The sequence below is a fragment of the Jaculus jaculus genome, chromosome 10 (genome assembly GCF_020740685.1).
Source record: "Jaculus jaculus isolate mJacJac1 chromosome 10, mJacJac1.mat.Y.cur, whole genome shotgun sequence".
Classification (NCBI taxonomy): Eukaryota; Metazoa; Chordata; class Mammalia; order Rodentia; family Dipodidae; genus Jaculus; species Jaculus jaculus.
Window position 1 is genome coordinate 113,958,078 of NC_059111.1, and position 24,897 is coordinate 113,982,974.

Here is a 24,897-nt window from a genome sequence, read left to right on the forward strand (position 1 = left end):
ATCCCACTGCAAGCAAAACTAAGATGACAGCATGTCTGTGCATTGGGCTGAACACCAGCACAGGAAAAAAAAAAGAAAGCCATTTTCTGTATCTCTCAGAAGGACAAATGCCTGGGGCTATGCAAGCCTCCCATCAATTTCCGGAGCTCCTGTGCCAATGCCTGCAGGCAGCGCCTGCTGGAGGTGACACTGGGTCTGCATCCCAATGTCACCTTACAAACTACCACCTGTGCCTACGCCAACAAAGGATTTGATGACCTCCACAGCTGGCCAGTGGTGGCAACATCAGCTGCAAACGCAAAAACCATGGAAGACAAAAAAGACATTATTAGAACAGCGTCACTTCAAAAGTCCTCCACGGCCACAGTCCAAGGGCAGGTGGGCAAGCCCAGCCCTTCTTCCATGCCTGGGCTGCCCGAACTGGGGGAACCTTGAGGTATCACTGTGCACTCTCATCTGTGAGCCCTCAACCTCGCCCAGCCCCACCTCGTCACAGCAGGAGCAGCACCGCCCCCCCAGGAGACCCTGAAGGGCCAGACGGCTTCTTTGCCTCCACGGCCGCTCCGTTGTCTCAGCGGCTCCTAGCAATACAGGCTGAGGAATGTGGAATGGAACTTCTCTATCCCCTGCAAACTTAGAAGAAACAAGAAGCTTTCTCAGTTCTTTGAATTTCTGGAGCCTGTCCCCTCACTGCTTTTTCTCTCTCTGGCTTCAGAGCTCCCATGCCCAGCCTTGGCATGGAGCCCCAGCGCTGCCATGAAGTCTTACTCCCACGAGGGTGTGCCAGCTCGGCGGTCTCCCAAGCCCGCCCACTCCCCTATTGCTCTCAGTGGCACCTGCCAATCCTTACCCTTGTTTTCGATGCTTTCTGGTTTTTAGTATACAATGTAGAAAACTCTCTTAAGAAAATCAGAGTGAAGTCATCTACACAAACTTATTACTAAATTTTAGATTTTATAAGTAATAATAAAATTGGTTTTTCACTTGGCTTCCCAAGAGAATCATGGTAATACTGTATGTCTGTGAGTTGATGTAGCATCTTTATTCTACCAAGTTTGAATCTATAACTATAAGAAAGCAATATGGAGACCACAGTCCATTAAGATCTGGGCAAGAGTTTCTTACACTACTGGCTAAGGCATCTTCTTACACTGTTCATTTAATTTGCATGAAATCCCAGCAAATTGGTTGTCACACTGTACCCACATCACTAATGAACAACTTCCTTTGTCCAGTTCTGTGATAACTGACCACACCCAGGTCATCCAGGTGCCCATGCTGGACTCACATCTCCTTGCCTCTCTGACTCTTTGGAACTTTGGAGGCCGTGTCCTGAAGAAGTGCTCCCCATGCTGTCCAGGTGGGCATGGTACAGCCTTTCAGCAGACACACGTTAGGCGCTGGGAACGTGGAGGGCTAGGCGGTCGTGGACAGGCTCCAGTGGGCGGGGTTAGCCTCTGCCCTGGCTTCAGTGACCTGTCCCTGGATTTCCAGCCCTGCGCAGTCCCTGCTCCTTATGACACACTGATCCTGGCCACTAGTTTCTCAAGGATGGAGTGTGGCAAGACAAGAGTGTGTGGCCTGTGACAAGAAGTCATGAATACTGATGTCCACTGCATGGAAGCTCTGTTGGGCTTTCTTATTTTTTAATTTATAGATTTTTGTATTGTATAAATTCAACAAATAAACAATGATATGACAAAGACAGGCATGATAAAGATTTTAGTTTGTTTTTAAGTGAATGCTTATTTAGAATAAAATGCTACTTTTCTAAATATAGAATTGGACCCCAATAAAAGAATTTAATAAAATAAGGCACAATGTTTAATAAGGCAAAATTTATAGGGGGTTATAAGGTTGATACAAGATCACATTTTTTTTTTTTATGTCCTGAGGGAGGAGGAAGGAACTTCCAGAACTAAAACAGCTTAAACACTATTTTTTTACATATGTTTCTTAAAGATTTATTTTTTTTTAATTTTTTTTTTATATTTTTGGCTTTTCGAGGTAGGGTCTCACGCTAGCTTAGGCTGACTTGGAATTCACTATGTAATCTCGGGGTGGCCTTGAACTTATGGTGATCCTCCTACCTCTGCCTCCTGAGTGCTGGGATTGAAGGCGTGTGCCACCACGCTCAGATCTAAAGACTTATTTTTATTTATTTATTTATTAGAGACAGAGAGAATGAGAATGGGTGTGCCAGGGCCTCTAGCCATTGCAAATGAACTCCAGACACATGTACCACCTTGTGCATCTGGCTTACGTGGGATCTGGAGAATTGAACCTGGGTTCTTAGGCTTTGCAGGCATGTGCCTTAATTGCTAAGTCATCTCTCCAGCCCTAAACAGTGTTTTTAGAATATTTGCTAGCATAGTATAATATGTAAATTTGATATAGTAAACTAGATTTTTTCCAGAAAACAAACTTTGTTATTGAATCATATTTCAGAATTACATTTTTGCTATTTTAAATTATGTATATATCCATACAGAGATTCCTAATTCCAAGACTGAAAATATAGAATTTTAAGAAATTGGATCATAAAAAATTTGACCAAAGTAAAAGTAACATATATTTTCAGCATTCTTTGTTGCTACTTTGAAGTCCCCAACATTATAAAGTTAAAATGTTAGTTCTTTTAGAAGTTTCTCCCATACTTTTGTTTTACATGAATATATCAGTTAGCTTTTTGTTTGTTTGTTTGTTTGTTTGCTGCTTGGAGGGGAAAAAAACCACTGTGCTAACGCAGAAACCACAGAAAATAGCTGCTGTTTGCTTCGAGCTGATAAGTGTGAACTGATTTATTGCATAGCAGCCAGGGAAACTAACCAGGTAGGTTGACAGGCATCAACCAATTCTCATGATGACTGACTGGGATTCCATTTACTTGGAAAAGAAATTCTTGTGGCTAGAAGAGTAGTCTTGTTCATTAGCTTTTTTAAAAATTAATTAATTAATTTATTTATTTGAGAGAGAGAAAGAGAGAAAATTGGCATGCCAGGACCTCTAGCTACTGAAAATGAAATTCCAGACACATATACTACCATGTGCATCTGGCTTACATGGGTTCTGGGTAACTGAACCTGGATCTCTAGGCTTCACAGGCAAGTGCCTTAACCGCTAAGCCGTCTCTCCAGCCCTAAGCATTTTCTTTTTTGAGATATTGTCTTGCTATGTAACCCAGATTGGCTTCAAATTCATGATCCTCCTGCCTCAGCCTCCTGAGAACTGGTATTACCGGTGTCTCCCACCATGCTTATTCTAGAACTTTGTACGAGTGTGAAGATGTGACCCCCAGCTGAAGCCCTCCCTACTGCTGACTCCTCTCGCGTGCGGGATACTCGGTGAACTTCAAGGGTTACACTGGCCCGGAAGTCCTTACCACACCCGTCACACTTGCATGGCTTCCCTCCTGCTGGATTCTTGGGTGGGGTTGAAGCTTTGAGGACTGACTGAAGCCCTTCCCTCACGTTTTACATCTGAACTGTTATTATCTTCTTTATACACTGAAGTCAGTGTTGGACATTCACGGGCTATTTTCAGGAAACAGTACCTAAGGAAAATATTTTCCAGATACAGTTTTCCTTTCCTTCTTGAAAGCTACATGGCATATTAATATTTTGAAACAATCTAAGATATTGCCATAAAATTACCGCCTCCTCCCAAAAGAGTTTTGGAAATGCCTGGCACTAGTCAGTCATTTCTCAGGATGAAGGAACACAGCTACCTAATTAAACACATTTGTTTTAAGGCAGTTTTTACATATTGGTAGTATGATTTTTCAAACTAAGAATTAAAAGCAAATTACTATTCTCCCAACACTAGCTTAGTTCTGAGAGAACTCTCTCGGAAGTATACATTAAGAAATGATACACAGTGTTATCTATAAAACAAGACTAATGTAACAAACATCAGCTCTGTGGGACAGGAATGATCTTGTGGGAAGGAATGAGATGGTAGAAATAAATATACTTTAAAATTGGTGCCTCATGCATAGAAACAAGATACTGCTCAATATTTCTCACATCCCAAGTATACTGGTTACATATGCATAGATATTTTATGCCTGGGAAAATGGAAATCCACAACTGGCTTTATTCTTTCTCAAATCTATTTGATAACTGACATTTTACTACTTCATGATGATTTTCAAGACAGTCTCACGTAGCCCGCACTGACCCTGAACTCACTGTGAGTACAGGAGAGACTAGCTCTGCCATGCCTACCTTTTAATACCCTGTAAGGTAAATTTTGGAGCTGCCAATAAAATACAGGGCTGACTTAATTAATATGAACAAATTGGGGAATGTTGAAGGATACTACTCAAGCCACAGCCTCAGTAATGTTAGAAGGCTTTAGTATGCTAATTAGCCCATCCCCAACCTTTGAGAACAGGCCTGGCTGGGCTGGGGGCTCTCCTTTCAACTGCAGAATGTGCGCCTCTCTCTGGAGGAGTCCCAAGAAGGAGGCGCTATGAGCGTCAGGTAGACGATGTTGTCACAAACGTTTGTTTGGCACCAAATCGATGCACATGTCCCCTGCTGGGACCTGAGAAGTGGGGTAGACAAGAGCGGAAAAGGCCTGTTCCCCTTCTCCCATGGAGAGCAAACACAGGCAAATGAAACTAGCTTATGTCAAACAGTGGGAGGAAAATACCACACTGTGGCTGGCGTGAGTAAATGGAAGGAAGAGACACCCAGAAAATGTGACAGAAACTAAACCCGACATCTCCTTCAACTCTATCCACACTCTCAAAGCTCCAAGAGATACAGTGAATTGCTCTCACACAAAGTAAGTCCACGGAGTGGAATGTGCTTGAGACCCTCCCGGGCACTGTCCCTGTACCCAAGCCTTGGGGAGGAACAGTCGAGAGAAAGAGGAGTAGAGATGCAGGGACTCGGGCCATAGCGCAGCGTCTTAGAACAGTGATGACGCGGGGCCTTCACGCCGCGCGGCAAGCCAGGCCCGAGCCCTGTATCTGGGATGAGAGGCAAGGCGCAGGAGAACCGCCGCAGGCTCAGGCCACACAGCTGTGAGCATCAGAACTCATACGTGAACCCAGAGCTGTTGGCCTCTCGGTCCACTGTCTTGGGGGGAGCAGCAGGAGAAGTAGGTGGAAGGAGGGAGTTGTCCTCATACAATCTGTGACATCTGGGCTTTTTAAATGGTGACCCAAGGTGCTGAAGTCTTATTGCAAATGAAACATTTACTCACGCAAATCAAAGGCATTCAGGGATTTGATGGGGGTTTGCACATGTTTATGACAAGAAAAAGTTGGGTTGCTTCATATGAACAAGATACAGTACCTGCCTTTGAATACACAAATAAGATTTGCATAGATTTAAAGAGAAGATTCTAGCTTCCTTACAAATACATGGGAATTATATACTAAAATACACACTGTGGATCCCTTCATGGATATCATAAGCTTCAAGATATCCTGCAGTAAGGAACTATTAAGTTTTCTTATATTAGATTTCTCAGATCTATTTGAGCATGGGTATACTTTTATGTCTTTAGAAGAATACATAGGGATAGTATAAGCACTATTAATGAATTAATATTATTAGAGAATTGTAATTTCGATGTCCATTTACCCTCTTTATTTATTTACTGGATTGTCAAGGTAGTCTCACTCTAGTCCAGGCTGACCTGCAATTCACTATGTCGTCTCAGAGTGGCCTTGAACTCATGATGATCCTTCTACCTCTGCCTCCTAAGTGTTGGGATTAAAGGCGTGTACCACCATACCTGGCTGCACCCTCTTATTAATAACTGCTAGCTATGGCTTAGAGAGAGTCTCAGTATGTTCCACCACCACATATTTACAGATCTAGACGTTTCCCTGGAAACCTACCTTCTTTTCTAAGATCATTTACAACTTGCACGGTTCTGCTAACACTTCACTCCAGATGGATGTGCTGAGTCCACACTCGCCCCCTGCTGCGTTTTCTGAAGAAGAGCCAATCCTGCCTACACGCCACGGATAGTAACTGCTCGGCCCTGGAAACTGCTGGGGACGATTTCTGTGCCAGTTAGAAGGGTCGGCACCTATAGATTTTTCATTTCAAACACTTTAATAATTTTCATAGTTCTGTAAGTCCATTCCAAATCTCCTGTACTTTTTTCTTTCACTGAGAAAACAAATCAGTCTTGGTTTTACTCCAAAGTTCAAAAAAGAAAAAATGCTGCAGAAGGCAAGGATTGCATGAAGGTCCTGTTAACAGGTAGTCATCTACTGGCCAAAGACCAGAGCTAGCAGAATGATCCCTATCAAAATGAGCACTGGCTGCTGTGGGATTCCTGTGCTGTCCTTTCAAAGAGAGCCCTGGGAGAGAGGAGTGAAGCCAGTGGTCGACCCTCCCAGGCACAGACCGACCCACAGAACCCAAGGCAGCAGTGCTTCTCTGTGAACACGCAGCCTACATAAAACCTCTTCTAGAACGTTACGAGGCTTCTGGGAGCAGGGTACCCAGTCCCTCACAGCACGCTGGGTCTCACTGTGGGCTGCCCCAGGGCTCAACTCTCCTCTAGCAGGCCAGTCCTCAGGAGCAACAGTCTTCAGTCCTTCCAGTGCCAGTGGTCTCTGACTCGGCCTGGGGATGGCCTTGGGAGGTGGTGAGGGAGCTGAGATGCGCATGGTCCCTGCACCATGCCTCGGGGCTGAAACTCAAGAGGCCCGTACGTCTGAGAACTGTAAATGAAGACCGTGCCAAGGTAAAATGTCTCCGTGTTTACCAGCTACTCCTGATTGCATCACTACAGGTGCCCAAAGGTCCCAAGACATTTGGAGGGGAAAACTTTTAGACAAGAGACATGCAAAGAAATAGACAAATGGACAACTGAACATAGAGTTTCGGAGGTCTGTATTTGGAAGAGTAAGATTGATTGAAATCTCCAACAGCCTTTCCTCAGACCAGACTCTCCACAGAGCCCACAGGGCTGACCTGTGAGGCCGGGCACCCCTCCGAGGGCCGCAGGAGAACTAGCGACCTGTGAACTGGCGCGCCCAGGGAACTGAAGGTGCCAAGCCTCGGGAGGTTTGCAGATCCTCAAACCTACTGTGAGATTTGTACTGAAAATTTTCAGCTAACTTTTATGAGTAGCTCAAAATAGATAAAGAGCTAAAATTTGGGAGGTATGAAATGAAAGTAACAGCCCAGCCTTTACTAGGACACGAGTATGACCAGGGAGTGACCAGGGGCTCTTTCAGTTGAGACGGAGTCTGGTGGCTGTGTTTTGTTCTTTGGCTAAAATTGAAAATTTGGTTGAAAAAAAAAAAAGGGAAAAATACATGGAAGGGTCAGATAAGACTCCATAGAGTTTCCATCTTCCAAGAGCATCCTGGGAAACATCTCCAAAATGAGGGCTTGTTTTCCTGCCAAGGATGTTTTTATTCCAATCCTGTCTCCTAGGTGGCAGTATGGCACACAAGAGACCGTCTCTGACTTGTTCAGGACTCTACCAGATTTGTGAGAATTAAGATTTCAGAAAAACACAGAGGTATCAGAACAAAGAAACCCCCTCCGTTGTAGACAGAAGAGGGTGAACTCACCGGTTCCACGTTATAGGAGAAAAGTGCATATTCTTTATCTGGAGATATTTCATATCGGATGGCTCTTAAGGATTCCTGGAGGAAAAGGGGGTGGGGGAGGAAAGCCTGTTAAAATGGTATCTGTACCAACGCAGGGACCTGTGGCAAAGCTGCCCCAGCTGGGCAATTCTCACAACCTGCTAAGTAAGTCAGCAGGCAGCAAGCCAGTTAACGTTAAATGTGGCTCTGCTGCCCGTCAGCTGACTGGTGCTTGGGCCACTGAGGCTTTCCAAAGTTTGTTTTGTGTTTCAAGTTTCAACAGACAATCCTGACTGTGTCTACCAAAGTAAATTAAGTAAGAATAAAAGCAGAGCTGGAGACATGGTTTAGTGGGTAAGTTGCTTGCTTGCAAAGCCAAAGGAACCAGGTTCGATTGTCCAGGATCCACGTAACCCAGATGCACAGGGTGCTGTTTGTGTCTGGAGTTTGTTTTCAGCTGCTGGAGGCCCTGGTGTGCCCATATTCTCTATCTCTGCCTCTCTCTCTCTCTTTCTCAAATAAATAAAAATAAAATAATAGCAAAAGAAGGATTAAAAACAATAACCTTTTCCTGTAAGACTCCCAAACTGCCAATGTTTAAGTCCCTTTTCCCTTTCATTCTCATTCTAGAGGTGGATCTGAGAGTCAAGTGAAATCACATTTTATACATCATTCTAAAACTTGTATTTTCACCGTCGTGGGTGTGGGTATCTGTCAGCATATAATGACTCACGCAGTTTTAGTTTTTGCTGTATTTCTTCATAGCACACCAGTCACTGTAGATGAACAAATTCACCCACCATGACATGTAAGATACTGGGTTTCAGGGTTGTATAAACCAGTCTGTGGGCCGAGCAAGACATGCTGGCGAGCAATGCAGGCTGCCAGCTCGCCCTCTGACTGCCCACACAGTCCGGACTAGTTCCCCTTCCAGGAGTTTAGGTTTTGCCACGAGAGACCCAGCCACCATCAGAGCGCCTGCTGGCTGCGCTGGCCTGCTGGCTGCCACTGCTGCCCAGTCGGTCCACGGCACGTGGGTGTTTCCTACCTGGGGGACACTAGTCAGAGCTTTCTGTGTAACTGTACCTGGGCTCTGGGCCAGAAAGGGCAAGATGCCTGAGGCACAGTCTTTGTTCTCCACACCAACCTTGTCGCCTACGGGGCAGAGGGCTTAACAGCACATGATGTGTCAGGTGAAAAGTAACGTGAGATGAGTGAAAATCAACCACGGGAACAAAGGTTAGCTAGCCACTGACGTTTACCGGAACAAGTAAACATCAGAGAAGAGCAACGTCAAAAGTTTAATCTCCACAAGTCCTGGACGGCTGGGGGCTCCTGTTGCTCTTGACTTTGGAACAGTTCTAATGACAGTTGTCACACTGTGCCCCTTTCTGTGAAGAATCAAGATTAACTCATTTGCAGAGACTGGGATAAAATTCAAATTCTCTGTCTAATGACATAAAATCAAAGGGGGTTGTAAATTAGAGAAACAAAAAATGCTTTTTTATTTAAATGTTATCTTAGTGATTGAAATAAGTAATTAACATAAGTAAATTAGTAGTGAACACAAGAGACAGAGTGAGGAAAGAAGCAAAAGGAAAAAAGGGAAAAAAAAGAGAAGCAGCGAGGAAAAGAGAAAGCGTTTTAATGAGCTTGTTTTCCCTACCCAAGGTTTCCAGGGATATGCGCAGACTTCCATATTCATCATAGGAGAACGTCTCATCTCTCTGAATCATGAGGCTAAAACCTTAAGAACCTGATTAAAATGACTGAATAACAGCAATGAACCAGTAGCTGTGGACACCACACTGGACAGTAATACCCGGAACTTGACCTCCGGTGAGGTGAGCGGTTCTGACCATGCTGGTTTCCTTCCTGACCTCCTCAATGCACGTTGTGGACTGCAGCCTGCATACATCACTGTAGTCGTCCGCGGATTTCACATCATGTTGTAAATATCTTTTGTGTACCTTCGTGGTGGTATTTAATGGCTCCATCATATTCCATCGTTTTCATTATCTTCTTGGGTTCAGGCATTTTTGTCACTGTGGGCCACACTGCATCACCACACTCCTTAGATTGTTTACTAGTGAAAATTTCCCAGGTGACCCAGAGTGCATACACATTTCTACTTCTCTTAAAGTCTGTCGTCGTGCTGTCGCTTGCACACCTGGCACAATCAGAATGACACGAGAGTGAACGGCGATCTGTCTTCCCACTTCTTATCGCTTCCGGTGTTGTCGGTGAAGAGGCCGATAGCTGTGCGCCCCACGGTGTGGGTGGGGCACAGCTGTCTCCTCCGACGCAGCGCGCACGGTAAGGCCATCACGGTGCTGAGCGAGGTGGCCAGGGCTCTCTCTGTGGACACTCCCAGGCTCCTTACTTAAGAGGAGCTTGGATATCAAAATATCCCAGCATCTATCCCAGCTGTAGACCTCTAAGTTTCAAGCAAAGGCCGATGACCTCAACCTTCTAAGACTGTTTGTTCTACAAGAACTGCAGGGAAGGTGATTGCCAGAGGAATTTCAGCCCCTTTGAAATATAGCTAATTAAATTCAGCAAAATGTGGAAGCCTATCTTAAGCGGACTTCTACTAGAAAAGAAGGGAGCAGAAAAGAAGGGAGGGAGGTCAGTCTGCTCCATAGAGAAAGGTGGAGTCACAGACTGCCTAGGAAGTGGGCAGTTACTGGCTTAATATCCAGATGCCCCGCTGGGTCATGTGACTTGTTAAGAGTGGCTCATTTTCCAGGGAGAAATGCTGTATGATGCTACCAAGGCCTTCCTGTAATCTGTTCATTTTCTCAGACTCAAATACAGACTCTTGAGGGGAAGCTTGGAAGTGTATAGATATCGTGCACCACTTAAAAGTGTTTAGACAGGAATCGTTTCTGCCACTGGAGACTCGATTAGGGATGACTTTTGTTTGGAAGGCGCTATCTAGAAAAAGCCCACCCTGTGAGGGCAGCATTCAGCCCCAGTCGACATTGGCTCCTATTGCCAGCGACCTCAACTGCTTCAAGTTGGGGTGGCACGTCCTCCCAGCTGTCCATCCTGGGAAAGAGCCAGTCAGCACATGCTGAGGAAGAGGCCTGAGGCAAAGGCGACCATCTCTATGAATGGACGCTTGTTACTGGCCGGCGAAAGAGCATGAGTTGTGGACATTTGGAGATTCTCCTGACCACAGAATTCAGCTTCTTTTTCATTCCTCCGCTTATCTCTGATTGCTCTGTAGAACAACTCAAAACTACAGTTGGCCTCACAGGGGCTTCAGGGTATCTCCATCATTTCAACAAGCTCAAATGTCTGCGATTCAGACGAGACGAGCCTCCATGACTGGTCACCTGTCATCAAATGGCTTTCGTAGGCTCATGTGTTTGAACACTTGGTCACAGTTTGGGAAGGTTGTGGGACCAGGTGGAGCCTTGCTAGAGAAACTGTGTCACTGGGGCAGGTCTTAGGGCCCTAGACTCTGCTTCCTGTGGTCCACAGAGGTGCGAACAAACAGCAGTGGCCAGCTCCTGGCACCAGAGCCATCTCTGCCATGGTTTCGAATTGTGAACTGAAAAAAATGTGTTTTTTTTTTCTTCCTCCCTTAAGTTACTTCTTATCAGGTATTTGGTCGCAGCGATGAGAAAAGTAACGGCTGAAGATGGTATCCCAAGCTTCTTATTTCCTCAGATCCCTGTCGCCCTGCAGATGGCAGATAATGGCACAGACTCCATCCTGCCTCATGCCCTCACACAGTGTGTTCAGCTACAGTACCACAGGGGCTCACGGACGACCCCCCTTCTTCAACTGGGAGACAGAGAAGTTGAAGGACCAACATTGGAAAGGACCGAGGGCCACAGAGAAAACTAAACCCACAGGTTTCCCAGACACACTGTGACGACAGTTGATGAGGCTTCCTTATGCTATCTTCCTTAGTTGCTCTCCTTCTTACTTTTAAAAAATATTTTTATTTACTTATTTATTTATTTGCAAGCAGAAAGAGAGAGGAGTGATATAGAGGAAGTAGGCATGTCAGAGCCTCCTGCCACTGCAAATGAACTCCAGATGCCGTTTTGTGCATCTGGCTTTATATGGGTGCCAGGGAATTAACCTCCTGACCATCAGGCTTTGTAAGCAAATGCCTTTAACCACCAATTGTATCTCCAGCTCCCATTGCAATTTTTTGATACCTGAACTTGAAACACTGATTCAGCTAGCCAGTAAGACTCAGGGACACTCTGTCTGCACCTCCTCAGAGCTGGGGTTACAGGCATGCCCCACCGACACACACAGCTGACTTTGTCCTGGGTGCTGGAGCATCATGGATTCGGGTCTTGCATGGGCAGCAAGCACTTTCTCACTGAACCATCTCCCCAGCCAACATGCAGAGACTAAAAACGAGGTTGAGCAAGTTCTCTGAAAATATTTTGTGGGCTTTATTACAATTGTTCTGAAAATGTGTTCTGTAAATGTGCCTTAGGACTGGCACTCTCAATTATATGTGATATGCAACACTTGCTTCCAACACCTGCGGAGGACTTTCCAGGATGCTGAAAGAAAGTACGCTTCCATCTTATTAAATTAGCGTGGCTTAAATTTCATATTATCCTCAGCTGCTCAGTGGGAACATCATGCATTTACCGCTTCTCCTTGGCTATGTGGAAAGTTGAAACTTAAAAGTCATTTTCTGCTTTATTGACTTGCAGGGGAAAAAAAAAAAAAACCACGAAATTACCTGGCCATTAAACAGAGTACTCACAATTTTCTTGCCTTCTATCAGCACTGTAGAATGATTTGTTTCAACGTTCCGCAGGATGACGTTCCCTTGCCGCTCCCGGTAGATGAATTCTTTATCTATAAGACAGCAAGCAGGAAAGAAACAGGAGCTGTCAGAAACTCACTGCAGCTTCTGATGGACATGTGTGTGAAACAAATGGAATAGTTACGGGAGAAAATTATACAGCTTTTCATCAAAGGGTCCTTTAAGTCCCACACACAGGATAAGCTCTGCTCCATGTGGCTTCCTACCATGGTCACCTGCGAGCTTTCATGGCTGGATGGGACAGAAAGCCCAACATGTATGTGCAGTCTGGGATGTGAGGGTCTTTCCTGGACAGGACACATGGGGGGGAGGTGCAGAGCGGATGAACTCAGCGACCACAGGGGAGAAGGCTGTTGGTAGTAAGGGGCAGTCCCGGACGGGAGACTCTGCAGTGGTGCGTGTGAGCCACATGGTGCCCACAGTGGCATCCTGCAGCCCAGCCTCCATCGTGCCCACGAGCACCTCTGTGACTCTTGGCGAGTTCCCTCTTCCCACTGCCATGAATATCTTTTGAATCTGTGTATCAGCTGCCACCACTCTGCTGTATTTCATAAAACCAAACACCATCCGGTTATCTCCTTGGAAAATCAGCAGTAAATCACACACTATGTAGCACACACGAGGGTGCAAGCCCGTGTACGTGCCATGGATGAGTGGGCACCATTCCTGGGGTAGGGGCGTGATCAGAGTGGGGAGGCAGGGCACCCCATGGACAGGAGGAAAAATGTCCACGTTTCGAGTGAAGGTGTAAGAGGGAGCCAGTGTGATGTTAACAGAGTTTTATACTAAAGACTTGATCACACTGCAAAGCACTGGGCAGACTGGGTTAATTCAAAGGCTAGGTTACCATGATTCAAACCTGTGTAGATTTTGTGAGGAAAAAAAAGTACTGTTTACTCACATTTTTTTAATCATCTGCATAGTTTTATATTAATCCTCTGTATGTATTATATAAATTATACTTGGGAATTGAGTGCTAAGGTTTCTAGTTGATTCTCAGGCAAAATATTTTTCTTCACTGTCCCAACAATGCTTCAAGTAGGAATCAAGTAAGTCATACATTTGCGCTTTAGCAAACATGCCAAGAAACTGTTTGGGTGTCATCTCACCGGAGTGGCCCTTCCTTCCACAACACATTCTCAGTTCTCTGCTTTACACGGTACTTAGTTTATCTGTTCCACATTAAAGCGGAAAGAAAAAAAGGCTACCACTTAACTCTCTCCCACCTATCTCCTTGCATTCTCTAGCTCTCACAGTGGGGGACAATTGAGGGCCGCACCTACCCACAGAGGATTATATTTATTGCTGCAAACCCTTCTACTAAGTCCCAAGGCCCCTGCTCCTACCTCAGCCCTTTCAGTACCAACCATGCCGGATGTGATGAGACCTGAAGACTGTGCAGTGGTTGATGTGCATGAGATATCTGCTTACATTACAAAGTAAAGCCTGGAACCACTGGTGTAGCAGACAGCTTCAGGTTCACTGAGATGAACTTCCAGACCAGGCACAGGTATGGAGGAAGGGATATTTACTGAAGCTTACAGATCCAGGGGAAGTTCCATAATGGCAGAAAAAGCTGGCCTGCTTTTACAGGGCCACACAACACACAGAGAGGCACAAGCCTAAAAGCCAAAAGTCATAGCACACTCAGGAACTCCAGCTAGGCACACTTTGCATATCTTTAGATTGAAATCTGAAACCCACCACCACACCTTAAGATCTACCCAGTGACACTGCCTCCAGCCAGGTTGCTGCAGATGCAAACTACAAACTAATAAAACACTGAATATACTGGGGGCCATCTATTCAAACCACCACAACTTGTGAGTGAAAACTCTGGGATTCTGTTTCACTCCAGCCTCATCTCTTTAAAAAATTATTTATTTATTTGAGACAGAGAGAGAGAGAGCAAGAGAGAGAGTGAGTGTGCCAGGGCTTCCAGCCACTGTAAACAAACTCCAGATGCATGCGCCCCCTTGTGCATCTGGCTTATGTGGGTCCTGGAGAATTGAACAGGGATCCTTTGGCTTTGCAGGCAAATGCCTTAACTGGTAAGCTATCTCTCCAGCTTCCTCTTTTGATTAACAGTTTTATCACATTTCCTAAAGGACATGTTGTTTAGTTTTGCCTTTTTTCTTCAGTGTTGGGAATCAAAGCCAGGGACTCCCCACCCTCTACCACTGGACTCTTCCCTGTCCGATTCTGTCTGCACCGAAGCCTAATAATACGATGCCTGAAGCAGGCGGTCCTCAGAGACTTCTGTCACATTCCTAAGGCCCATCGCTATTGTCCTGAGCGCTGCCATCACTGAGGTCCATCATGATATCTGTCCTTGCTGGGTAGTTATTACACACACTCTACCTCGGAAGCCCTTCCTTATGTCACTGAGGATAAATGTGTAAGTGTTCTTCTCACGTGGGTGTGGAGGAATTGGAGGTGCTAAGTCCTAGTGTGTGAGGGTGATTAACAGACAAGTTATTTCTGAAGGTGGTATCAGTGGTGTGTAACCCTTCCCAACATTCACACCTCCCCAAAGTGGCTACATCCCAGCGATGATTAGCCCCAATACAGAGGGTGCCAAATGGAACCTTTCTGACTTTGATTGTTTTATGCATCTCTTACTATTTTAATTTCTTATTTTGTGAAATTTCTGGATCATTAATTTTACTTATATTTTTCCATTGTACTGATTTTATCCTAGTGGATTTTCTTCCCTGCATGTACACATGAGTATGGTGTGTGTGCTGTGTGGATGTGCTCATGCATAATCATATGTGTTGGGGTATATGCATATACAGGTGCACACACACGTGTTTGCACTTTTCCCAGTTCCCTAGTGACTGCTACATGCTAAATTAAATTTTTGTTAATTTTATGATGTAAATACATTTTCCTAGTTGAGCCTTTTCTTTTCATTTCCTTATAGAACTTTTTGATGTGTAATTTTAAAAATATTTTGCTTTTTTTGTCAAGTTTTTAAAGATTTATTTTTATTTTTTATTTATTAGAGACAGAGAGGGAGAGAGAGAGATAGAGAGTGAGAATGGGCACACCAGGGCTTCTAGCCACTGTAAACAAACTGCTGATGCATGCACCACCATGTGCATCTGGCTTACATGGTACCTGGAGAATTGAACCAGGGTCCTTAGGCTTCACAGGCAAATGCCTTAACCACTAAGCCATCTCTCCAGTCCAGATTTTATTTTTAAATACAAAAATTTAGTCTCTCTTCCAGCACAAGGGTCAAGGTGATAAGACAATGAGGACATTCAACACCTCCCACACCAGCAACCCAGAGGCTCCTAAGAGGCCATCACTGAAGTAGACTTTAAACACACCCAGCATGGCTCAGGGAATTTTGTGGAAGAGGAGGCAGAAAGATCGTTAGAGCCACAAGCTGGGATATTATGCACAGAGACGCTGCCTCTTCCCCATAACCAATGGCTACCCCCACAATGCATGACCCACAATCCCCATGGGGATGACTTGCATCCCCAATGAGGAGGGTCCCTTTGGGAAAGCCAGGGATGAGGGAAAGGATGGTACCAGCACGTGTTGTTTACATACTAAGTATGTCCATAACTAATTAAAATAAATTTTTTTTTAAATATTTTTTGTTCATTTTTTATTTATTTATTTTAGAGCAACAGACACAGAGAGAAAGACAGATAGAGAGAGAGAGTGGGCGCGCCAGGGCTTCCAGCCACTGCAAACGAACTCCAGACGCGTGCGCCCCCTTGTGCATCTGGCTAACGTGGGACCTGGGGAACTGATCCTCGAACCGGGGTCCATAGGCTTCATAGGTGAGCGCTTAACCGCTAAGCCATCTCTCCAGCCCAAAATAAATTTTTAAAAAATTCAAAACTTTAACTTTTATTGTTATTGGTATTCTATGCATGTTTTCTGAACAGTTTTGTTTACTTCTTTCAAAAATAAGATTAGTTTACTTGAAAATGCCTCATGCATATGGCCAGAGGCTGGAGTCTAGCATTGATTGTTTACACGTGTATCTACCTGCTTCAGGACACTCTGGGAAGGTCACCATTCTCTTAGTCATGAGCATTGTGACCCCAAAAGTCTCATCAGTATCATTTGCACTCATGGGGTTTTTAAGGTAGGTGCTGATGAGATGTTGAGCACCACAATGGGAATTTACGCCTTTTTACAATGAACCTGGCTGCCTGGAGGGTTTGGTATCTTACTGCCCCTTGACGCTTCTTGGAACTTTGGTGGTTGCTTGTCCGTGTTAGTTTCAGCCTAAATTCGAAAGAATTCTGGGAAACAGATTGAGTTGTATTAAAGGAAAAGGTCATTGTGGAGGAAATTTGACAGTTTTACAATACTGACTTTCTTCTGGGGGCTTGGTCTACATTTCTACTTACCTAACATATCTTGATATCTTTCTATGGATTTTTTTTTGTTTGTTTTTCTACTGATAGATACCATGGAAACAGAAGCTAGTAAGAACATAACAGAAGATGGGCAGACCTGACTTTCTTTCCTTTACAGTGTCTCATTCAGTCTGCCTGTGCCCCAGACAATAGCTGGTCAGTTTTCTGTCACTAGACATGTTAAAAAAAAAAAAAAAAAAGGATCATATACTCTTGGTGTCCTGTGCTGACCTGGGCTGGCTACCCATGGTGCTGTGTGCTGACGTCTCGCAGCAGTACATTGACACTGGTGTGCTTCAGGACAGACAGACCTGGGCTTCCACGCGTCACGCTCACACGCTGGGGTCTCTCTGGCCCGCTGCGGGTTTGACTATTATGAACAATGCTGTGAACACCCATGTTCAAGTTTTTGTGTGGATGTGTGTTTTCACGTCTCTTGAGTAAATATTAGAGCTTGACACTGCTAGGCTCACATCCAGCTTTCTAGGAAACTGCCAAAAGCTTTGGCACACCAGAGCAGCTGTGCTCTTTTGCACTCCCAGCAGCAAGTGTGCAAGAGGTGCACGCCCCGGGCCCCCTTGCCGGGGCTGAGCCAGGCAGTCTGCAGGGCGCGTGGTGCAGCTCTTGGAGGCTTTAATGTTCACTTGCATGGAGTTTGGGAATTCCAAGTATATGAACTTTTTGTTGACAATTCTCACACATGTACTTGATGTATTTTGGCCATAATCCCTTCCCATCACCTTCTCACAAGCTCTACCCATCCCCTTTCCCAGCAGCCTTTCTCTCTAGCGAATCCTCTCCAGCTTTGGGGCCTTTTCCTTGCCCTCCTCCCCAACTAAGGCAGAGTTGATGTCCCCAGCGCTGCACATGGCTCGGCAGGGATTACCTCACAGTACACAGACTTTGTTTTATTTTATTTTTTAAATTTTTATTAGCATTTTCCATGATTATAAAAAAATCCCATGTTAATTCCCTCCCTCCCTCCACACTTTTCCCTTTGAAATTCCATTCTCCATCATATTTCCTCCCCATCTCAATCATTCTACTTACATATATTCAATATCAACCTATTAAGTACCCTCCTCCCTTCCAGACTTTGTTTGAAACACCACTCGCTGTATCATCTGCAAAACTTCTTTGCATTTTGTACTACTGTAAATGCCATTTAATTGCTACCTAATTATTGTTTCTACTGCATAAAAATAAAACTAATGCTGATTACTGCAGTTCGACTCCATGCACTTTGAGCTCCAGTCCACTTAAAGAAGTGGCTCCCAAGAGGGCTTCGGTCACGGAGGCAGGATCTGTTTCCATCTCTGCTTGGGTTTTAGCATGTGCAGCTGGGCCTCAGGCGCAGCGCGACACGGAGGCAGCCTGCTCTGGACAGTTGCATGTGGTGAAGGACGCCGGAAAACAGAGCACCAAAAGCAGCAGTGGACGAGCAACGAGACTTCAGCAGTGAAGACCTCGTTTCCCTATCTTAGCGGCAGGTGTTTGCACTGAGGTCGCAGCAGTTGTCTTAGAGGTTAACTATGTGTGCATGCCATTCGGATACCCCAGCTCACAAAGAGCTGTGACAAACCATTTCTCCTACGACAGAACTCCGCCAAGTTTTCAGTTCCGTAACCACTCGTAGGCCCTGGTTGCAGCTGTTGGGTATACCGTATCAACAGACTTTACCCGTCCCTCAAAACAGCACTGTCAGCTTGTTAACTGCGCAGTGTAGTTTATAAAGAAGTTAAAAGGGAACAGTCATGAATATAGAGCTGCCTTGCACCTTTACTCAGTATTTGTCATTAATGAGGTTGTCTGTTCTTTCTAAGGGATGGTGAGTGCCATCTTCTTGTTTCTTGAGAACTACTCAGAATGTCTGGTTGTGTCTCTCTGCTGACAACATGTTCGTTTCACTTTACCTTATCTGAATATCTTCACTGGACCTTTAGTTTTGAAGGATTATCTGGGTATAAATTTCCAGGTTGGTAGCTTTCTAGTTTCCCTTTTAGCATTTTGATATTTTACTCTACTCTCTTCTGGCTAACATGGTCCCTAAAGAGAAACAGACACTGCTTGAGCAGTTATATGCTGGAGTTAATGTCACTTTCTTTAGCTGGTTTTCTGGTTTATCAGTCACCTCCAGTCTTCAAAAGACCTAACATAATAACCATCAGGCCAGGCTCTCGTGAGAGTGTTGTGTCTGATGGTCATTGAGCAGCGGGTGCTGCAAACGCCTGTCTTTAATCATTCTAGCCACTGGTTTGCCAACCATTTTGTTTCAATTCCTTAACCCAACTCCTCTACTTCTGCTGTCCCAATCCTGCATATGTTGGTGCATTTGTTACCATCTCTCAGGACTCTTCTGCTTTCACTTCAAACAATTAGCTTCTCTTCATTCACCTTGGATACTTTCTCCTCAACTGTCTGTCACCAAGTCAGCCCATTCCTTTGTCATGGTTACCCAATGATCAATAGCATCACCGCCAAATCTTCAACGTTGAATCTTATAGTTTTCTATGCATCATTTCTCAGTTGGTTTCTCTATAACTTCTATGTTCTGCTGAGATGTCCCATTCTCTGCCAGGATTTTCATCCATTGTTTATGTAAATTCATCCAAGACTATTATGTTTGTCAGTTCCTAAATCTGTTTCATTTCAGGTCAAAGTTGCTTAATCTTCTCTCATACTGGGGTGTGTTCCCTTTCCTCAGTGCCTGGTACATGGAATCTCTCTTTGCATTTTGTCATGACTGTCCAGTGAGCCCCTTTCTTCTGCTAGGCTCAGCGGCAACTGTTTGCATGGTAGGAGACGCACCCAGTGGCTTAAAGTTTTGGTTCCATTTCTGTGTGCTCCAGAGTGCCAGGATTATCCATTCATGTGAACTCCATGGAGGTCAGGATTGTCCATTCATGTGTCCTCCACAGGGGTCAGGCATGTGTCCATTCCTATGGGCTCTACAGAGGTCAGGCATGTCCGCTCGTGTGTGCTACACAGAAGTCAGGCATGCCCATGCCTGTGTGCTCCACAGGGTCAGCACTGTCCATTCCTGCTTCTCCAAGAGGGGTCAGGCATGCGGAGATCATGACTCGAGATCCTTCCTTGCAACTCTCATTTGCCTGCCCACGCTTTCTTTTGCCAACTCTTTAACCATTACTCCCTTATAGCCCTGGCACTCCCGCTAGGCTCGCCCACCATCCATTTTTTCACAGTAGATAAAGTTATTGCTTCTTAAATTTTTTTAAATTGTCTCTTTGGGAGAAATGAATTTGATCAAATTATTCATCCTGACATTCACTCAGAGTCCATCCTATTCTTGCCAGGGTCCCTCTTCCTGTTTTAAGGTTGTGACATTCCCTAGAAGCAGACTGAACATGCCATACCTTTCCCACCTGTGGCCTTCCTCACACCCTGCCTCTGTTGGCATGCAATTCCACTCACTTACTTGCCTCACACTTACCCTGGCACACATGGTACACACCTCGCTCACCTGCCTCACACTCATTGAAGCATGCCAGTGCTGTGTGTGTTTCAGCACCAAAGCACACAAGGCCACGCTTTATTGCTTTTCCAGCACCTGGCAAAGTGAGCAGAGTGACAGGTGTGTGAAATTGGCTGTTAAATCGATGCATGATGATTTGAACAAATCAGTACAGTCACAAATCTGATTCACCAAATATCCACCTTCCGTGTGAAAGGACCCAAAGAACAGTCGTGGGGAGTAACAGCTCGCAATGTAGGAGGCGTGTCAGAGGTGGAGCGGGAGGAAGCAGGGATGGATGTGGCGTTTTCCAAATTACACCCTGTGTGTCTCTTCATGGGATGCATTTACAGTATCTCAACCCTGTAATTGTGATGCGGGAAGATGCTATGCATGGCAGTACATCTGAATAACATGGGGACAGGGAGATACAGGGGAAGCCATGCAGTTGGAGGTCCCCAGAACAGACTCTGAGACTTTCAGGAAGACTGTCAAATAGAAGCTTAGGACACTAAAACTGCTGGCTATTTATCACAGCCCAACACTCAGTCCTCTGCCCTGAATGGAGATCATTAATATAATGCAACCCTCTAAAGATAAAAAAAAATAACATTAAAGAAATCAAGATAAATGACATTGGTAGCTACTATAAGGAAGATGATTACTTCTCATTTTGTTTCCTCAAACTGTTGTATAAAAATATATAACAGGGCTGGAGGGATAGCTCAGCAGTTAATTACCTGTAAAGCCAAATAACCCTGGTTGGATTCCCCAGGACCCACGTAAGCCAGATGCACAAGGTGGTGCATGTGTCTGGAGTTCGTTTGCAGTGGCTAGAGGCCCTGGCACACCCATTCTCTCTCTCTCTCTCAAATAAATTTTTTTAAAACTTAAAAATATATAACTGATCATTTTTCTGTGTCTTCTCAGAAGAAGTAAGATTCTAGGTATTTACTCAGAAAAGAGCCATCAACTGGTTTCATATCCTTTCCTCTGAATTAAGCCACATTCTGTCTGTAAGTGGCCGGCCCGGGGCTGTGACTGGTGGCGGTGGACAGCACAGCGCCTCCAGAGGTCAGCAGCATGGCTGAGCCTCCAAGGCCAAGCATCGGTGCTTGGAGCATCCGCGAGGACACAGCTGTGAAGGACTCGAGCTCCACACCGTGTACACACCCCAAACTTGAACTGATATTCACACAACTTACTTATTTGGCCACAATTTCTGATCTGGTAGGTGAAAGGGGAACTCACGCACAGTTGCCTCTTTCCTAAAGGAACCGCATCACAGAGCAACCAAATGTGGACAAGGGCGGCTTCAGCTACAGAAACACCTTCGTTATGCAGAACCGTGGGCAGAGTTATATCACCGCACTCCGTAGTCCTGAGCTGGAAGCCTGAGCAGCAGTGGCTGCAAACGACATGAAGTCACACTCACAGTCTGCATGAAGTGCCACTCAAGGCGGAATGCAACACTGAACTGTAACACGGGCTGAGAAGAGGTGGGATTGCAAGAGTAAATAAACACAAATGCAACCAGCTTACTAGACCCAATTATTAGAAATTACAAGAATTATATAAGGCAGAGGAACATTTTAACCAACACACAAGAATGCAAACAGGAGACTTAGAAATAGCCAAGGAAATGAGCCAGTTTTTCCAATAATGATATTCATGTGACAGGTGGAAATCAAAATACTAATAGAATAATTAATGTTATAAAAAACTGTTTTTCAGTCAGGTGTGGTGGTGCACACCTTCAATCCTAGCACTTGGGAGGCAGAGGTAGGAGGATCACCATGAGTTCGAGGCCACCATGATGCTACATAGTGAATTCCAGGTCAGTCCAAACTAGAGTGAGACCCTACCTCAAAAAACCAAAACCAAAACAAACAAAAAACTGCTTAGCAAAGTAGTGTGAGGGTTACGTCTTTTGTTAAAGAAGATATGTCTTTCTCTTTTATAAAGTTGAGTTGTCTCTCGTGACATGTATATGGCCAACATGACATAATGTCTAGGATTTGCTCCAGGCAGCACAGAGGTGGAGAAAAAGTCTCACATACAGCCATAACAAGATTTCTCTTCAGAACACACACTGAAGTCAGTGATAGATACTTAGGGCTTTATTTAATATTCTTTCTGAATTTAAATTTAACCTGTCCCATTTATTTTATTTTATTCATTTATTTATTTTCTGAGGTAGGGTTTCATTCCAGCCCAGGCTGACTCGGAATTCACTATGTAATCTCAAACTGAACTCAAACTCATGGCAATCCTCCTACCTCTGCCTGCCGAGTGCTGGGATTAAAGGAGTGTGTTACCACGCCCTGTTTAACCTCTCCCTCTTATTGATAATTTTCAAACATGTATATAATGTGTTTTGGTTCACTGTCCCTTATCAATACATCTGGTTGTCTTCGTGCCCTGGCCCTTTCCCCGGAGCCTCTCTTCATGATTAACCCATCTTTTATGTTGATATCTTTTAAAAACTTTTGTCCCTGCTCCACTGCCCAACTTGAAAAGTTTAAAACTGAAAACTGATTTTCAAGTTCAATAGGGTTTAATTTTTTGCTTGTGTATGCATGTGTATTGTGTGTATATGTATGTGGGTGTGTTATGTATATGTCTGTGGTGTGTGTATGTGTGCGTGTACAGGTGCAATGTCAGGTGTCTTTCTCCATTGCTTCTCCACTTTAATTAAGGACACAGGGACTCTCATGTGAACCCAAAGACCTACAATTTGGTTACTTTAGGCAGCCAACTTGCCCTGGGAATCTCCTGTCTCTGCATTCTGAGAGCAGGCTGGCCTCCACACCCGCTCAGCATCTACCTGGGTGCTGGCCGTGTAAAGTCAGGTACTCAAGCTTGCAGTGAAAGTTCTCTACTCACTGAGGCATCTCCCTAGCTCCATGTTTTTATAATAAACGATAAAGCTGGATTGGAAATAAACCCATGTGGCTTTATCCTCTCGATTTATCTCATGTTGAATGTCTGGCCAGCAGTTTGCCTGACATTTTAGTTGTAAGAATCAGTGACCATATTTTTATCATAAGTCTCCTGTGATGGCTGGGTAACAGTCTCCTGTGATGACTGTGATGACAGTGTCTTATGATGACTGCATAACAGTCCCTGGTGATGACTGAGTAACAGTCCTCTGTTATGACTGGGTAGCCAACTTAAATTCCTTCCAGAGTCAGAGCTGGGGCTAGGAAATTGGAGGCAGCACTGACAGTGTTTGATCCGCATGAAACCACGTTGCCTACAGCATGTTCCTAAACAGACAGCCTTGCAGGATGGACCACCTGTGAGCCACCAATGATATGACGAGTGGAGAACAGGGACAATACAATTCCCAGTGTTCTCAGGAGGGTTGTGCCACAGGAAGGCTGTGTCTGTAGGAGCCGGCACCAGTGTAACCCAAAGACCAACATGGCCACAGTCTTCTATTCCACTTGTTCCTAGTAAGACTGATCTTTCATCTAAACAAGGGCCCTTGACAAGGGTCCCGATGCTTTCGTTATGACAAAGCCTTGGGAGGCTGGCTAATCAATCTGTTCACTTGGAAACTAATTTCTATATCGGCTGGGGATCCTAGCAAACTTACAGCCCATGGCTGGAAAAGTAAAATCTGAGATTTCTGACCACTCTGAGAACTTCCTAAGGGAAGCTACCATTCCTGTGACTCTACTACAGTTGGAAGAGGGAACAGGAACTTCACATCCGCTGTCTTAACAGACAGGCAATCCTGATTCTACTGTACGTTTCTCTCCTGATCACATGGGGCTTTCTCCTGGGTCCTCCTTCTGTGCTCCTAAGTGCAAACCTTCATTTCAAGAGAGAAGGAAATGTCACTGGTTTCTCTTTCAGATTTTATGTGTCACCTCTTCTACTTTTAGCATCTCACACAGAAAAGAATGGTTAGGGATTGCTCTTCCATTGTAGATTATTTAGAGGGATTGAGCCAAGTGCTCATTACAACACTGACCTGAGACATTAGACAAACAGAAAAAGATGCACATGTTTGTTCCCCAGGGAATGTGGCTTCTCTCTGCAGCATGAACAGCCCAATGAGACACTCCTTCAGATACCTGTAGTTAGGAAGTAGATTACAAAATGCTATGTATCTTCAAAAGATAAGACTTTCTACGTATTTGAAATTGACCTTCAAACATGCTGCTCCTAGTGGCACAGAAACTTGTGAAAGTGAAATGTTGTCAAAGTAGGTTGGAGAGGTGGCTTAGCAGATAAGACATTTGCCTATGAAGCTTAAAGACCCAGGTTCGATTCCCCAGAACCCACATAAGCCACATCCACAAGGTGGTGCATGCACGCATGGTCATGCAAGTGCACAAGGTGGTGCACATGTCTACAGTTCAATTACAATGGCTAAAGGCCCTGGTGCACCAATTCTCTCTCTTGCTCACTATTGCTTTCTTTCTTTCTCTCTCTCTCTCTCTCTCTCTCTCTCTCTCTGTCCCATAAAAAAATTGTTACAGTGCTGAGAAGTGATATTTTGAGTCCTCACAACTAAATGAGGCCTCCTTTTCACATCTGCGAGGTAAGAGAACATTAGGGGAGGCCAAAGAAAGTAATATGAAGGGATTATAATCAAAATGCATTTCATATGTGCATGAAAATTTTCAGTAGAAAGGTT

At 44.7% G+C, this 24,897-nt stretch overlaps 1 protein-coding gene across 3 annotated transcripts in view; it reads right to left on the reverse strand.

Annotated features, from left to right (window-relative positions):
• Nucleotides 1-24,897, reverse strand: part of Dpp6 (dipeptidyl peptidase like 6) — an 802,942-nt gene that overhangs the window by 275,396 nt on the left and 502,649 nt on the right. For all 3 annotated transcript variants that reach the window (XM_045160238.1, XM_045160236.1, XM_045160237.1), the window contains exons 4-5: nucleotides 12,321-12,415; nucleotides 7,556-7,630 (exon numbers count right to left, since the gene is read on the reverse strand). In XM_045160238.1, the coding sequence (XP_045016173.1) occupies nucleotides 7,556-7,630; nucleotides 12,321-12,415 (170 nt within the window). The remainder of the gene's footprint in view (nucleotides 1-7,555; nucleotides 7,631-12,320; nucleotides 12,416-24,897) is intronic.